The sequence below is a fragment of the Vitis vinifera genome, chromosome 17 (genome assembly GCF_030704535.1).
Source record: "Vitis vinifera cultivar Pinot Noir 40024 chromosome 17, ASM3070453v1".
Classification (NCBI taxonomy): Eukaryota; Viridiplantae; Streptophyta; class Magnoliopsida; order Vitales; family Vitaceae; genus Vitis; species Vitis vinifera.
In genome coordinates this window covers 18,400,055-18,416,040 of record NC_081821.1, presented here as the reverse complement: position 1 = coordinate 18,416,040, position 15,986 = coordinate 18,400,055, and the positions used below count along the sequence as shown (strand labels likewise).

The window sequence follows — 15,986 nt, the reverse complement described above, 5'->3', positions numbered from 1 at the left end:
CTACTTTTCACTTGTATTTTCTTTCCCTTGCATTTTCCTTTAGATTTTTTGGGAACCAAATATAACCTAAAATTATTTAATTAAAATCAATCTCAAATAGTTTCTAATTAATTTTCAAAAAATCAATTATTCTAAAAGTGATAAGGATTAAAAGAGCTCTTATAAAAATCACTTCCAAATTGGACCCCCCTCTCTAAAATTCCCATATTATATTTTGGAAATGAATAACACTCTAGGTCTAGATTATCATCAGACGGTTAACAGTGAGGCCTCACTATCCTACGTCTCAATGTGAAGTATACCACAAGAAAAGAAGTCGTCCTGAAAAGAAATCTTGTCCGACCACGTGTCTAAGGACCACAACTATCCGCCGTCGGATCACCACCCATCCACACATCCTTCAAGGCACCTATATAAAAGACGAAGCGCCGTTGAGAATGGCCCGAAGCTCTCTCAATCACTACTATCCACCCAAACCCTAGCTCTAACCCTACCCAAGGTATAAGCTCAAGGTATAAGCTTCAAATCTCCACTTCACCTCTTTCTGGTTCTTTCGCTTTCTAGGGTTAAGGGTTTTTTCAGGGTTTAAGGTTTTGATGCTGTCGATTTGAAATTTATTTATCTGTGGAGGAGGTTTTTAGGGTTTTGGTTTTGACTTAGGGTTCTTGATCTGTATTTTTTTTGTTCCTGTTTTTAATTATTTATTTGGAATGTGTTTTGTTTTTTCTTCCCTCATAATGAGTAATCGAGAAGGAGGGGTTTTGATTTATCTTCCTTCTCTTTTTGCTGCACTTTCTTGGCACCCAAACGGGTATTTTTTGGTTTTTCGCTGATGGTTGTTGGATTTTGATGCTTGTATCTGATTACTTGGTGTTTGAAGTGAGTGTATAGTACACAAGCACAATGTCAATTTCTGTTGAAATTTAGAATAAAATATGTAGACAGATTAACTTTGATATTGATACCAGGTTTCTACTAACTCTCTTATGGGAATTTCTTACCATCTTGAATTATTGTTTGTCTCTGAATTGAAATGCATATGTACACTGAATGTTCATTTTCCAGCATAAATGCATCTGGGCATTCGGTAATGTTGCAAAATAGTTCATAGGCTATTTTTTCTCTTAGTATCATATTCATAATTGGGTTACTTGTGATATCCACCAAAAAAATATTCCTGCAATGTAGGCAGTCTCATTCCATTATCTAACAGCATGAAATTTCTATACTTGTCATAATTATTGGTGATGGAACCTGGGTGACATTCTTTTGTGTTGGAATCGCTCATAGTTGTTGCTAAACGGTTGCTGGGATTCTTGATACCTTTTGGGATATTGAGCATGAATATCTGGTTTTTATCTGGGCATGGTATCTTTATGTAAAAAAATAGTGGGCTCCCCATTATTTCATGGTTTTGACTTCTTCCAGAACACTTCAAAGTAGTGTCCATTTTTTTTTTCCCCTTTTAATTGGTTGGTTGGCAGCTAATTAAAAGAGTACTATGGATTGCCCTTCTTGATCAGCATCCATGCTGAGAACTGTTTTGGTTGATGACTGTTTTTGGCCTTGTTTCGTGATTGTTTTCGAAAACAGGTTTTTTTTTTTTTTAAAAGGAAAACACAAAAAATAATGAACAGATTTCTATTCTTTCAGAGAACATCTTTAGTTCTTTTCACTTGTTTTCAGTGGATTGTTTTAAAAAATAATTATAAAAATATAGAGAATGATTAAAAATAAAGAACTACATATACAAGTTATTTTTAAGGTTTCCAAATAGACTTTTGTTTGACAAAATATTTTCAGAAACTGTTTTTCATAATTGTTTTCAAAAACACTTCTCAGAGAGAGCCTTTATTTTTTTGTTCTTATTTGTTTTTTTTTTTTTTTTTTTTAATTATTATGTTCTAATTGATAATAATTGATTTGTTGCCCATTTAATAATATGGGCATGGCAAACCATTTGGAGTGTTACCCTTTTGGTTCGTTGTACACTTAGCCATTTGAATGCAACAGAACAGAGAGTTAGTGGCCCAAAATTGGCAATAATACCTTTTTTCTCCCTTTATCTTTTGTAGTTGAAACTAACACAAACTTTCAGCTAATAATGATAATGCAGTTGTACATCCTCCTTATTCCATGTTACTGTTTAAATTAATATGATGTATGATCCAGTGATGGAAAATATTGGCTGTTTAGCATGAAAATTTATTGTATGTGATGGGTGAGCATTCCTTACCAACTGTTGATTGAATTTGGGTTTAGTTGTCTGCAGAGTGCTGTCCATATTTCTTTGCATTTCTTTTTGATTAATTGAAATTACTGCATTTGAAGTATTTCTTGAGTTGTATCTCTCCTGTATATTGTCTGTTTATATGCATGTATACATATCATTTAATATATAGTTTTTACTTGAACCCTTTTACATTCAATTTGCCTGTATATTTCATTAGAAGACCTGGATTGCCTTGTATAGTAGAAATTCATTTGTATCCTTACACTTTCCTCTCTTTGTGCAGATGAATAGGGAGAAGCTTATGAAGATGGCTGGTGCAGTTCGCACCGGTGGAAAGGGTAGCATGAGAAGGTGCAAAACCCTGTTCCAGTGTCCCACTTGTCCACTCAATAATTCATTCTTTTATTGGGTTTGGGTTGTTTGGGGGGGGTGGGGGGGGGGGGGGGGGGGGGGAGGAAGTGGTGGTTTGGTTTATTGGATTGGGTTTGATATTGGTGTTGATGTGGTGTGATTTATACAACTTGGATTCCCCTGCTATACTTGGTTATATTTATTATTATCAACTTTTTTTGTGCTGCAGAAAGAAGAAGGCTGTTCACAAAACAACCACAACTGATGACAAAAGGCTTCAAAGCACCCTAAAGAGAATAGGAGTCAATGCCATACCTGCTATTGAGGAGGTCAACATCTTTAAAGATGATGTGGTTATTCAGTTTTTAAACCCCAAAGGTAATCTTTCCCAGCTTTGTATTTTGTTTGTATGATTATTACCTTATGGCAGTGACTGCCAACTAAAGCTTTTTCCTTTTTAATTTTAATATTTCAGTTCAAGCCTCTATAGCTGCAAACACTTGGGTTGTTAGTGGATCTCCTCAAACAAAGAGTATGCTTTTCTCCTTCCAATTTCGTTTTAATAAGTGTTTACCTCCTTTTGATGGGTGGAATGACTGTTGATATCATTTTTTATGCTCCTAGTTTGTATAAGCATTGACATTTTCAATTAAATTTTTTTGGGGGGCTTTCAGAATTGCAGGACATTCTTCCTGGAATTATTAACCAGTTGGGTACGTTCTTCTAGATTACTTTTTCCATTTTCTTCTTTTCTTGCCCTTTATCCTTTTTTCCATTTATATTTTTTTAAACTTTTTCAGGACCAGATAACTTGGACAACCTGAGGAAGCTGGCTGAGCAGTTCCAGAAGCAGGCACCTGGTGCAGGGGCTGGTGCAGCAGCAGCCCAAGACGATGATGATGATGAGGTCCCCGATCTTGTTGCTGGGCAGACCTTTGAAGCCGCAGCAGAAGAGGGTCACACTGCTTGAGAGAGTTTTTAGAGGGTTTTGTGCCATTACTTATATTTCCAATTGAGAGTTTTATCCCTTATTTCGTTTAACCAAGTGTTTCATTTTATGCTCTCCTTGTGACACCATACTAGACAGTTGTATGCTCCTGCCTGAAGACTTTACTATTTTCCAAATGCCTGATTTGGTGTTGTCTAGTTACCTTAAAAGCATTTTCTCAGACCATCCAATTCCTTTTACTTTCATGGTTTTGCCTTTATCAGAGGAATTCATTTTCTCCCTTGTTCTCGCATGGTGTTTGCCAGACCTGAAGCACATATGATATGGTAGTAAACAGTATATATATGCAATTTAGCAAGGAGTTTATTTAAAGTGTTTTTGGTGGAAGTGCTTTCCTTAAAAATGTTTATAAAGAGAATAATTTTTCAGATTTTTAAAAATGTTTTTTAAATTTTGTTAATCCCTTATTTTTTTTGCGAAAAATGAATTCTAATTTTGAATGAGCGTGGTGGGATCAATAAAAGTGCTGTTAATTTGGTATATGGCATGATTGAGAGGGGTAGTAAGTTGAGTAGGCATGTCCGGCTTGCGAAGAAGGGACTCGAGGAAAAAGAATGAAATGCTATTTCCAAATGCTTTCTCGGGCAAGCGAAAGGAACTAGCCTGAAAGAGAATAGGTCATATATATATTGCTATTAGAACCCATAAAAGAACTGGAACAGAGGGCTATTAGAACTGGAATAGAGAGATGGCCAGATTTTATATATGGGAGCCACAAAACGGAGTTGCGAGCAGTTAATTTCACATACAGAAATGGCAGTTATGTTTAGAGCTAAGAGTTGGTCCTTTATGAGTGGTTCCACATTAAGTCTACATAATGAATCCTGGCCACAGAGCAGAAGAGGGTTATTATCTAGGTTATGAAAGAAAGAAAAAGAAGGAAGTGTGCCATCAAATACTATTCCAAAGTTGGGGTGAAGTGGATTTCTGATCCAAGCCATGAGCCGAAAGGCAGATTCTGTGAATAAGTAAAAACTAATAGCTTCAGTAGACCGAGTTGATAACAGCTCATTTGTTCTTTCTATGGTGGAAGGCTGTTGGATTCTCTCAGTAGTGGCACCCCTCTTAAAGAGTCTAAAGCCACTGGTGCGTCCTTATGTTTTTTTTTATACAAAGGGTACTTCCCATAATTCCACTATAAATATGTGAAGGTGTCAGTCACTGGCCTTCAGTTTTGCAATGTCAACCCTGTTTCTAGTTGCACTGATGGCTCTGGCCATTGTCCAAAACTCAGCCATGTCTGATGATTTTAACCAACTCTTCCAACCCAACTGGGCTCCAGATCACATTTCCACTGAAGGTGACCAGATTAAACTCACACTGGACACAATTTCTGGTAATCTCCCTCTCTCTCTCTCTCTCTTTCAGATTTTGAGAGAGAGTCTCTCTCAGTTTGGCCAATATTTTGAATGGATTTATGCATATATTTTATATGCTCAACTACCATCCATCCTAAAAGTCTACAATTTGTGATTAACCAATAGTTTAAAACAGTATTAAAGTTCATTTGTTGAACAGGGTATAGGGTTCATTTGATAGATGCAGCCAAGTCCATTGCCTGCCTCGCCGCATTACATATAAATGGCTTGTGAATTAGAAGTCAAAACAACTTCTCCTTAGCGTTCAAACGGTTTTAATTAAGTAATCGTTTACTAGAGCTTTGCCTTTTTGAGAAAGAAAAAGGAGGGACTGCTCGATATGAAAAGGTAGGGTCGTAATTTAGTAGGATTGGTTCAAATAAGGATGTTTTGTTAACTTGATATTTAGATGTAAAAGAAATTTTAAAATACTTTGAAGGTGGGGAATAATTAGTCTTTGGATCAAACACCAAATTAATATTTTATTACCATTTTACATTAATTCTTTAGAGAAAGCAAATATAAATAAAGTCAATTATACGGATAGAACGTGGAAAAACTACCTAGCAATTGTTAGGTGTAAAAAACCATGAGTGGTTTTCCATTGTTAAGTAATCCGTTAAATATGAGAGAATCAAATATAATTTTACTTGATAAGAGACATTTACTTTTTAGTGGATCCCTCGAAACCTCATGGAACTTTTGCAATAAGATCTTTAATCTTAGCGAATCTTTAACATTATCAAAACCTTATGTCTTTTCAAATCAAACTCATTCATGGCCAACTTGGACCAAGAGTTTGTACAATCCAAACTTAACTCAAAAGTAAATAGTTATTTAATATTTATAATGTATAGTGTGTAGGTGTGTATAATAATATTTATTTTATATTTTTAATTAAATTTTAAAGAAAAAATATGTCAAATTTAATTATTTATTTCATTTTTCTATAAAAATGAATATATTTATTTTCACCTTTATATCATTATTTCCAATTAACCTCAAGTAGAACCATGTAACTTACCCAGCCTAAGGTTGAAAAATTGAGACTGAATTGGGCTTGGATTGAACATTAAGACTTGAAAATTAAATCGAGGTTAGTTCAGGTTGAATGCTTATTAATTTAAGTTAGGTTTCGAATTGCACAGGATGCGGATTTGAATCCAAGAAAAAGTACTTATTTGGAAAAGTGAGTATGCAAGTGAAGCTGGTTGAAGGTGATTCAGCCGGAACAGTCACAGCCTTATATGTAAGACATCTGAGTCTATCTCTCTCTTATATATATAGAATTGTTTTGGAGATGACATGGGAGGTTGAAATATATAAGAAAATGATGAGCAGATGGCATCAGAAGGGCTTAACCATGATGAACTAGATTTTGAATTCCTGGGAAATGTGTCTGGAGAACCATACCTTGTTCAGACAAACGTTTATGTGAACGGGACTGGAAATAGAGAGCAGAGGCACACGCTTTGGTTTGATCCCACTGCTGCCTTCCATACCTACTCTTTCCTCTGGAATCGCTATTCCATTCTGTAAGTACTTTCTCCGCTTCTTTGAGCGTGTTTCTCAGCGCTTTTACAAACCGTTTCCTAAAATCACTACTAAATGAACTTTTTGAAATGATTTTACGTAAAAAAATATATATTTTTTAAAAGTGTTGTCGACAAAAATGTTATAGGATAAAATTGCTTTCATGAGAAGCAGTCCTAAATGGGCCTTCAAATATCAAATTTTTGTTAGTTTATGTGTCAATGGTAACCAATAGTTTATACAAACAAATTCCTATAAAAGCATAACTAACAAGAACCACTATAAGCTAAAGGCCATTTCATCCCTCTCAACTTTTGCCTTCAATTCTACTCAGATTTCTTGTGGATGAAGTCCCAATTCGGGTATTTGCAAACAAGGAAGAAAATGGTGCACCATACCCGAAAACCCAAGCCATGGGGGTCCAGGGCTCGGTGTGGAATGCAGACGACTGGGCCACACAGGGAGGGAGGGTGAAGACCAATTGGAGCCATGCCCCATTTGTCTCAACTTTTAGAGGCTTTGAGATTGATGCTTGTGAGTTGAGTCCTGAGACAGATGATATTGCTAGTAGTAAGTGTGGAAGAGTAGGGGAGTTTTGGTGGGATAAGCCGAGGATGAGTGGGCTCAATAGGCACAAGAGCCACCAACTCAAGTGGGTTCGTAGAAGGCACTTGGTGTATGACTATTGCATGGATAGTGGGAGGTTCTATGAAATGCCTAGGGAGTGCATTGTTTGATCTACCTCTCTTATGATCTCTTCCAATATATTTGAAATAATACGGACTAGGAAAATTCCAAGATATCATATGCTTGCTATGTCAATTTAAAATGTATGACTAAATTTGGACATTTAAATTAAAACTATTGAAGTATACCGATGTCTTTTTAAATTCAATGATGATTATATCAAATATTATAAAAATCTTAATTTATCTTCACTAATTGTTAATTTTGTTTTCATATGAGATGATTCAAAAATTGATATTCATGGGAGGGGAGAGATTATCGGGGTATAATAATGTCACTTGGATTTCTAGATGAATTTAATCCATTAAGAAAATAAAACCATTCTCAAGGTACAAGACAATAGATTTTTTTTTTTTTTTTTTGGTGATATTAACTTCTTTTATCATATGACACTTTTTTAATATGATATTGAAAAGACACTTGTTCAATTCCATAGAAAAATCCTAATATGATACCTAAAATTGCCTTTTCAAAACCATAGAAAAGCGATATCATATTCTTTAACTAGGTATTTTAAAATATAATTTGGAAATTTAAAATCAATGGAGCAACAATTGTACTTTTATTTTTTCCATTCAACCTTTAATTTGCAAAAGAGAGAGAGAGAAGCATAAATTTGATGGTTGTTAGTGTTAGAGATACCCTATGTTTGAGATTTCTTAAACTTTTGTAAAGTATGTATCTTCAACATTAGACAATTAATAAAAAAAAGAGAACACCTTCTCTAAAGCAAGAGAGTTTTGACATCTATTTAGATACTTTTATTATTCAAATTCCTAGAAATTTGTTGAAGTACAAGGAGTAAATTATAGAAATCATCCAAGTATTTTGGTCGTCATCTTAATTTAATCTATTTTACCAAAAATAATGGTAATTCTAAATTATGCTCAAAATATTAAATGGGCTTTTTGTTAGAACTTTCTATAAAAAAATAAATGAAGAAATCCTTGTAGCAAGTACAAGACAAAATTGGACAATACATTGGGAAAATATGAGTTTTAACCAAAAATAGTGTTTTTTTTTTAAACCATAAACAAAACCTGATTATAAAATAATGTCCAATCTAGTGCGTCTCTATCACGTAGGCTTTCATGTCATAAAATCGTAATTGGTGACTACGGTTTTGAACTTTTTTTTTTTTTTTTAAATGGTCAAAATTGTAATCATCAACCACGACTTTAGTTTTAAACTTAAAACCATAATTGGTGACTATGACTTTAACCCTTTAAAAAAAAATTAAGACTACAGTTAACAATTCTTAAAGTTAAAATCGTGGTTGGTGACTATGGTTTTGAACTTGATTTTAAAGTTGTAGTAACCGATTATGATTTTGATTTTATATATATATATTTATCTTATTTCATTTAAAATATTTTAGCTTATAAGAAATAAATTTAATATCATAAATTTATTATATTATTTTATATTTTATATTTATTAATATGTAAGTGGTTAATAAACTTATAGGATTATTCTAAAAAATAATAAATGAAATTAAATAATTGGTATTTTTAATTTGATATAAAAATATTTTTGTTTAATTTTATTAAAAAAATTGGCATTATATTTAATATAAATTAAATATGATAAATTATATTTATTTCCAAAAAATAAATTATAAAATCAAATTTACAGGAAAAAAAACAAATAATATAAAATATTATATTAATTAATTATTTTTTATATACTATAATGTAAGCGGTATATCATATCACATATATATAAGTTCAATTTAAGTTTAAAATTTATCATATTTTTATAATAAAATAAACAATATAATACATATGAAAATAACAAAAAAAAAAAAATGAAAAAACAATCCTCAACAAGTGCCACATAATGGGGTCTTCCTCTTTCTTTGTACATGTTTACAATACAAAGACATATTTCTCGAATCTATCTATGCATTTTGGAATGTCTCCATTTGTGTAGGTTGAAATGGAGTTGATGGAGGCAAGACTTGATATTTGCATGGACCACAATGTCATCTATCTCTGTAACATGTGTGAGGGTATGATGCATTGTAGTTTCTATGAGAGGAGGTGTAGGTGATGGTAGGATGGTAGATGGTGGGGCAATCTTTGGTATAGTGATATATGATATGGTGACTTTTGGGATACATGAGATAGGAGATAGTAGAATGACATATGGTGTAATGGTCTCTAGTGCAATAGCATCTTATATGGTTGCCTCTAGGAAAATAGATATAGGTCATGATGGTGAGGTACACTCTAGGAGAAAAGTTAGAGGTGATGGTAGATTAGTAGATGATGGGGCGATATCTAGTGTAGTGACATCAAATATAGTGGCCTCTATGAGAGGAAATAAAGGTGATATTAAGGTGGTAAATGGTGATGTGGTCTCTGATATGACATGCTCTAGGAGAGAAGGTTTAGGTGGAGGTGATGCTAAGGGTGAAGGGGAAAGTGTGGAAGCTTAAGGTGAAAATGGGGCAGATGATGTGGATGATGCTAATATGGTCTTAGGTGGATGCATAGATCATCAAGGTTGTTGACCAACTTGCCCATCATCTCACCTATCACCTCTCCCTTGGCCTTTAATAGGTTGCATCCTAACAGTAGTGACCAGCATAAGTGGTCTCATGGATGAGCTTGATGAAGTAGACTACTCATGGATTGAACATATGTTGTTGGGATTGAGCCCCTAAAAGCGAGACATGATGTAATAAAGTTAGATTTAACTGTCCCCTTGTTATCCCTTTGGTGTATTGACATTGATTTGAACATTCAACCCATGTCTCTCACATTGTATATGACTTGTGTGCATTAGAAGTTGCACAGAAGATACAAGTCATGGGTTTCTTATAAGTAGATAAGTTGTCCACAATTGGTTCATGGATTTGGACAATCTAGTAAAAACTATAGTGCATCACCTCTTAATTGGAGGGATGACTTGTCTTGGCTGTTGGGATGGGTTTCCCATGGTAAGTGCACTAGTGTATGTGATGCACACTAGACAAGACCTATGGTGAATCATGACGCAAGGGTATCAATTATCATGATTCACCAAGACAATATATTGCATGGACTCTCAACCTTGAGAGGATATTGTGCCTATGTCAAAATCAATAGGAGGCTTTGACCTATGGGTAAGACCCTAAAGTGGTCATATATCCCTATGGATTGGGTCACTATTGATGGAGGCTGATGGCAATAGGTATTCTCTAGAGGCACTATGATATCTCATGACATTGAGACAGTGTGTTCCGTTGGGTGATCCAAATGACATATGATTATGAAATATGTGGCCACAGTAATTCCTTTAGTGGAATTTGACATATGCTCCTTGGAACTAGAGTATGTCATTTGATCATATAATAAGTGGAAGCTGTAACTCAAGGATTTGATAGGTGATAGCACTACCTTATTAGATTACAAGCACTAGTTTATGGGGAGTCTGGATGTAGTTAATAGTAGGTCATAAACCCGAACTTTATCTCATTGTTATTTACATATGGTACTGAAGTGTAATTAATTCTCTTTAGTAGAATGTTGGATCAACTTTAGAATTGGATTCTAAGGAGCCAGTACTCCAATGGGTCCCAATGGTCCCCGCTTTGAGCTCATATACCATGATGATATGGTTTATGAAGGTTAAATTGACTCTAGGTTCATTTTTGTGCATAATGACGTTTGGTAATTACTCAAGGTTGCATAGGGGATAACGAGCAAGGTCTCTAAATTGAGTAATTGATTAATTAGATGACTTTATGTGGTTAATTAATCAATTAAGAACCGTTTTAGGCTAGATTAAGTGAACTGAGCCTTGATGAACTTAAGTCACTTAAGCCTATTGGACAACCCTATAAATACCCCTTTAGGAGTTAGGGTTTCCTAATGACTTTTGGTGAGAGTTGTCTTCCAACTATAGAAAGAGAGAAAGCCATAGTCTCTTCCATTTCAAAGCCCACACTTTGGAGTGCTAAGATCATGGTTTGAGTCAATGGACGAAAGATCTTGGGTGTACGAGACCTCTTTGGATATAAGCTATAGTGTATGGGACGCGCACAAGCCATGTGTATGAGAACCGCATAGGCTACATGCACGGGAATGGCATAGGATGCACACAAGCTGTGTGCATAAGAATTGCATAGGATAGGTATATGGGTAGTAACATGAGAAGAGAGACTTCAGTTTTCCAGGCATGTTCTTCAACGGATGGATTTTGATATGGGAACATCAAGATCACAAGTATGAGTTTCAAATCTTTAGATCTTTATTCTATAATAGTTTTTGAAGCCATTATTTTCCATTGCGTTAAATTTAGAGAGCCTAAGGGATAGATGCATGAACTCTACTAGATCCAGGACATGAAAACAAAGTGATATGGGGTTCCTAACATATGAGATGTTCCTCTTTAATAACATGCAAAAAAAATCAGTAGCAGTAAGATGAATGTCTCTTAAAGCACTTGAAGTAGCCCCAGCAAATTGACTAGCAATCTTAGCCATAATAGTGATCTAAGAAAAAAAGGTCAAACATTTGAAGATGATTTTCTATTAATTATAATTTAAGAAACCATTTCTAAGTAAAAATCTTATCGACAACTGAGTGGTTGTTGTTGTAATATGATACCTCATTTGATCCTTATATATAGTGGATGCGATCAAACATCATGTAATACATCTATACAACTCTATGTATGGATCATGAAACTCCATAATACCCATCGTAGGTGGTGTTGTCACAATTTGCTTTGTATGACTAGCCTATAAGGGACCTCGCCTATCCATGAAATGTAAGCCCTACTCAATCAAATAAGATAAAGGTATCCCTTGTTGAAGGATAAATTGTCACAATACTCGCTTCATCTGATGCCACTTGATAATGTCAAAGCAAATAAGAGGTGACATCATTCGCCAAATCTCTTAGTCTACTAGAGATATTGCTTGAAGATAGACAACTAAGTCTTCCATGTAAGGCTTCCATAAAACCCGTAAATATTAATATTTGACATTAGTAATGCTAATGCCTATATGGTTAACAATAACACATTATAGCTTTGATGTACTTGGTCATGGGTCTATGCATCTAATTGGTTTCGATAAAATGTTAGCACATGTGATGTGTTATAAGCCCATGATAAAGGTACTCTCCACCTATATCCTAACAAATCAGTTGATAAGGCCTTGTCTGATAATGCCTTATCCTGTAATCCTTAGTGCTCATCCAATAATTCTTGGTGTACCCCAATAAGACCCTCAACTGGTAAATCACCGGTTGTATTATGATGTAACTAATGAGCTGTTAGAGGGGTTGGTAGTTGACCAAAATCGGGCTGACCCACATGGAGTCTCTCCGAAGACCATAATTGGATAAAATATAACATTGATCATGTTAAATTATAAGCTTGAAGCAGCTAGAAATTGTTATCTAATGTGAACAATTAATTATGCCTGCAATAATGTGACATATCTAGCAATATTGGTGACACTGTCCAAACTCACCTAGTATAACTCCCTATATAGGTGTGGTTGGATTGCACTGCCCCAAATATACATAGATGTCTAAGTCAAGTCTCTAAGTGATGGGAGATAACACATATGGACCTGTATACCCTTTTTGTTTGTAAATAACGCTGAACCTAATAGTGCTAGTATGAAAGCTTGTGCATTCCACTCTAATGTGGCATCATCTACATCTATCGATGGGTGAGAGAACCGATGACATAGCCATCATGTCAATATCACCAATCCTTTAATATTTTATGCAGGTGGGGTCACACTTAAAATCTCATAACATAGCAATGACCAATCTAAGTCACATGTGCTAGTGATAGGAGGCCCATGACTTTGAAATCCTACGATGACAACAACATCCTGTAAAGTAATGGTCATCTCCCTAATAGGAAGGTGTAATGTATGTGTCTCAAGACGTCATCTCTCAACAAGACTAGTGATTAGTCTCCAATCTAGTATGATGTGTTTAATATGGTATACACTCTAAAATCCAGATCGAATAACATAAGGGTAAATGCGAGGATCCATTTCCGACTCTTGCATAAACTTAGATATATGTTGTCGAAAAGTCAAGATCGAAGTAAGTTGCAAAATACAAATAAATCAATTAGATAATAAACTTTAATTTTTGTTATTTTTTAAAGAGATATTATGTGCTTCCATGTACATACTTGGCTAGATTCAACTAAATGAGACATTTGTCTATCCTATAAAACTAAATTAAACCTACCTAATGGATTTGGATTAGAACTATGTCCTCTATACTCCATATCTGTAACAAAATTGTGAAGATAAATAAACAATACTTCATGTTTTTAAATGAACAATATTTATAATAGAAAAGTTAAAAAGTTTGATAGAGTTTCCTCTATATTATGGACATCATCCCAAATACAAATAACCTAGTTATGCAAATTATATCAATATTAATAATCAAATCATCAACAAAACCATCATGTATCAATTTAAGAAATGTAAGTATTAAATTTTTTTGACAAAGTTTCCCCTATATTATGGACATTATCCCAAATACAAATAATTTAATTATGCAAATTACATCAATATTTATAATCAAATCATCATGTATCAATTTAATAAATTTAAGTATATCAATTCATTTATAACCAATAAAAAAGTCATACTAGTCCAATTTAAAATTAGAGATACAAATTCAATGGACCATATTGTTAATATTTCTAATAGAAAATTTAAAAATTTTGACAAAGTTTTCCCTATATTATGGACATTATCCCAAAAACAAATAATTTAATTATGTAAATTACATCAATATTTATAATCAAATCATCAACAACCAAAGCAAATAATTGCATAAAGATAGTAGCATAGTAGCTTACTGTGGACCCACATTTTTCACATGTGTCCCCACTTATCAACGAGACTCGCTTTTTAGAGGTAAAAAATCATTCACCACTTATTTTTTACATTTTCTTTTAAAGGGAAAAATAAAATAAGAAACTAAAACCCTAAGAAAAATGACTCCTTGAATTTTTGGAAAAACGTGTCTTTGAAAAACTCGAGTCTATGTTCGGGGATCAAGTTACCTATTGGGAAGGTATCTTAAAAAGGTAGCACCCCTTTAAGCCCTAAAAACATATCTCTACTGACTAGGTTGAGAGAAGCATGACAATTAATTAATAAATCAAGAATACCAAAGAAAACAAAGGTGATCAAGTCTAAGGGCAAACAACATGCTATTATATCCTAACAAACATACCAAAGAAATTAATCATGAGAGAAAGGAAGATAGAAGTGTATTTGAGATGCAACCCAGATGCAACCCAAAATGCTTTCATGAAAACATCAAAGTTAGTTTGACAATATAATGTAAAATACAACATGCATTCTATCTCATTCAAGTAATCAAACACTAATCAAAACATACAAAGTAATAATATATATCATAATATCCACACTCAAAGTTTGCATATTATAGAATTAAAGGGATAAAAGGTGTGAGAGACATACCTGGGAGCATGCACAATTTGCAATACACTTGCATATAGGTAGAGATGGTTAGCTCACAAGTAATAACAAATAACTATGACCATAAACCCTAATTTACATGGTATATATATACAACTCAAATGAAATGGTATGAATCTAAAGAAACAACAACTATTACGTAGGACATGCATGCAAGCTCATTGTTAAATTTAAACTATTGCTCAAGATCAGTTGTAAGTATTAAAATTATTAACTAAGACAAAAACATGTAGGAAGGGGCATAATAGTTGCTCAATTAATTAAAAAATCCTAAACAAATATCTAAAAATATTGTTTTGTCATGGAAAAAATCAAGCAACATCCTCATTATGTATAAATTAGAGAATAAAATCTAAAACCAATTAAGTCAAGATGTGCCAAACAACACTACATTAAATAATAAAGCAAACATTGTATAGGAACTTCAGCATGCGGTTAAAATAAGAAGGTTCGCAAAATAAATCCTAAACAAATATTTAGAGTGTGAATTTAATTACAAAAAATTTTCAAGCAACCTATTCTATATGTCTAGATTATCATACAAGTGGCCAATTTAATTATCTAGGTCTCATTAGTACCAGATTTCAAAAGAAGCATAATTGGTCTAGAATAGAGTAATTTTCTATAGTATATAAAAATTAATTTATAGATGTCCTAAAATTCTATAAAAATTCACACAACTTATTTAATATGCCTAGTTTATAAGAAAAACAATTCCAAGACATGATAACATACGTGATATATTAAAAACTGAATAAATATCTCATTACTCTAGAACATAGCCTGCGTAGTAGGTCTCAAAAAAAAAATCATAACTTATACTTTAAAACTTATTTGTCAATATTTTGTGTATCTAAAATAAAATTTAAGAAGTCTAGATTAAGGAAAAAGTACCCAAGGAAATTAAGAAGATCATTTAATAATTTAATTTTATAGAACAAAACAGAGTATAGACTTAACCTTCTAAAATATTGATTTATATCTTTTAATTGAAAAATTATTTTTGTCTCAAACAACATTCTAATAATATATTTAGGAGGCCTATAACATCATAAAATCATTAGATAAACTCTAAATAATTAAGATCTAATTTTACATTCAAAATGTGTGGCGGTGGGGGTGGGGGGCTTGCTATTCGTCCACACCAAACATAAACCTAAACTAACATATTCAGACACATTTAAGCAACAAATCTAACAACACTCGCATGTGTGTGTGTGGCCTATTCATCCACACCAAACCTAAACTAACATATTCAGAAACATCTAAGAA

The 15,986-nt window shown here is 33.4% G+C and overlaps 2 protein-coding genes across 3 annotated transcripts; both read left to right on the top strand.

Moving 5' to 3' along the window:
• Positions 1-380: 380 nt before the first annotated feature.
• LOC100242819 (nascent polypeptide-associated complex subunit beta) lies at positions 381-3,758 on the top strand. Of its 2 annotated transcripts, none has more exons than XM_002265005.5 (6): positions 381-499; positions 2,517-2,584; positions 2,814-2,962; positions 3,060-3,116; positions 3,259-3,297; positions 3,385-3,758. In XM_002265005.5, the coding sequence occupies exons 2-6, from the start codon at positions 2,517-2,519 to the stop codon at positions 3,552-3,554; spliced, it is 483 nt and encodes a 160-aa protein (XP_002265041.1). In that variant the 5' UTR covers positions 381-499; the 3' UTR covers positions 3,555-3,758. The 2 variants fall into 2 exon arrangements, with proteins under 2 accessions (XP_002265041.1, XP_010663926.1); XM_010665624.3 differs by having other exon boundaries at positions 407-512.
• A 945-nt stretch (positions 3,759-4,703) lies between these two features.
• Positions 4,704-7,284, top strand: LOC100244455 (xyloglucan endotransglucosylase protein 6). The gene is made up of 4 exons (XM_002264431.4): positions 4,704-4,929; positions 6,100-6,200; positions 6,293-6,486; positions 6,819-7,284. Exons 1-4 carry the CDS (start codon positions 4,773-4,775, stop codon positions 7,219-7,221), a joined length of 855 nt encoding a protein of 284 aa, XP_002264467.1. The 5' UTR covers positions 4,704-4,772; the 3' UTR covers positions 7,222-7,284.
• The last annotated feature ends 8,702 nt before the right edge of the window (positions 7,285-15,986 follow it).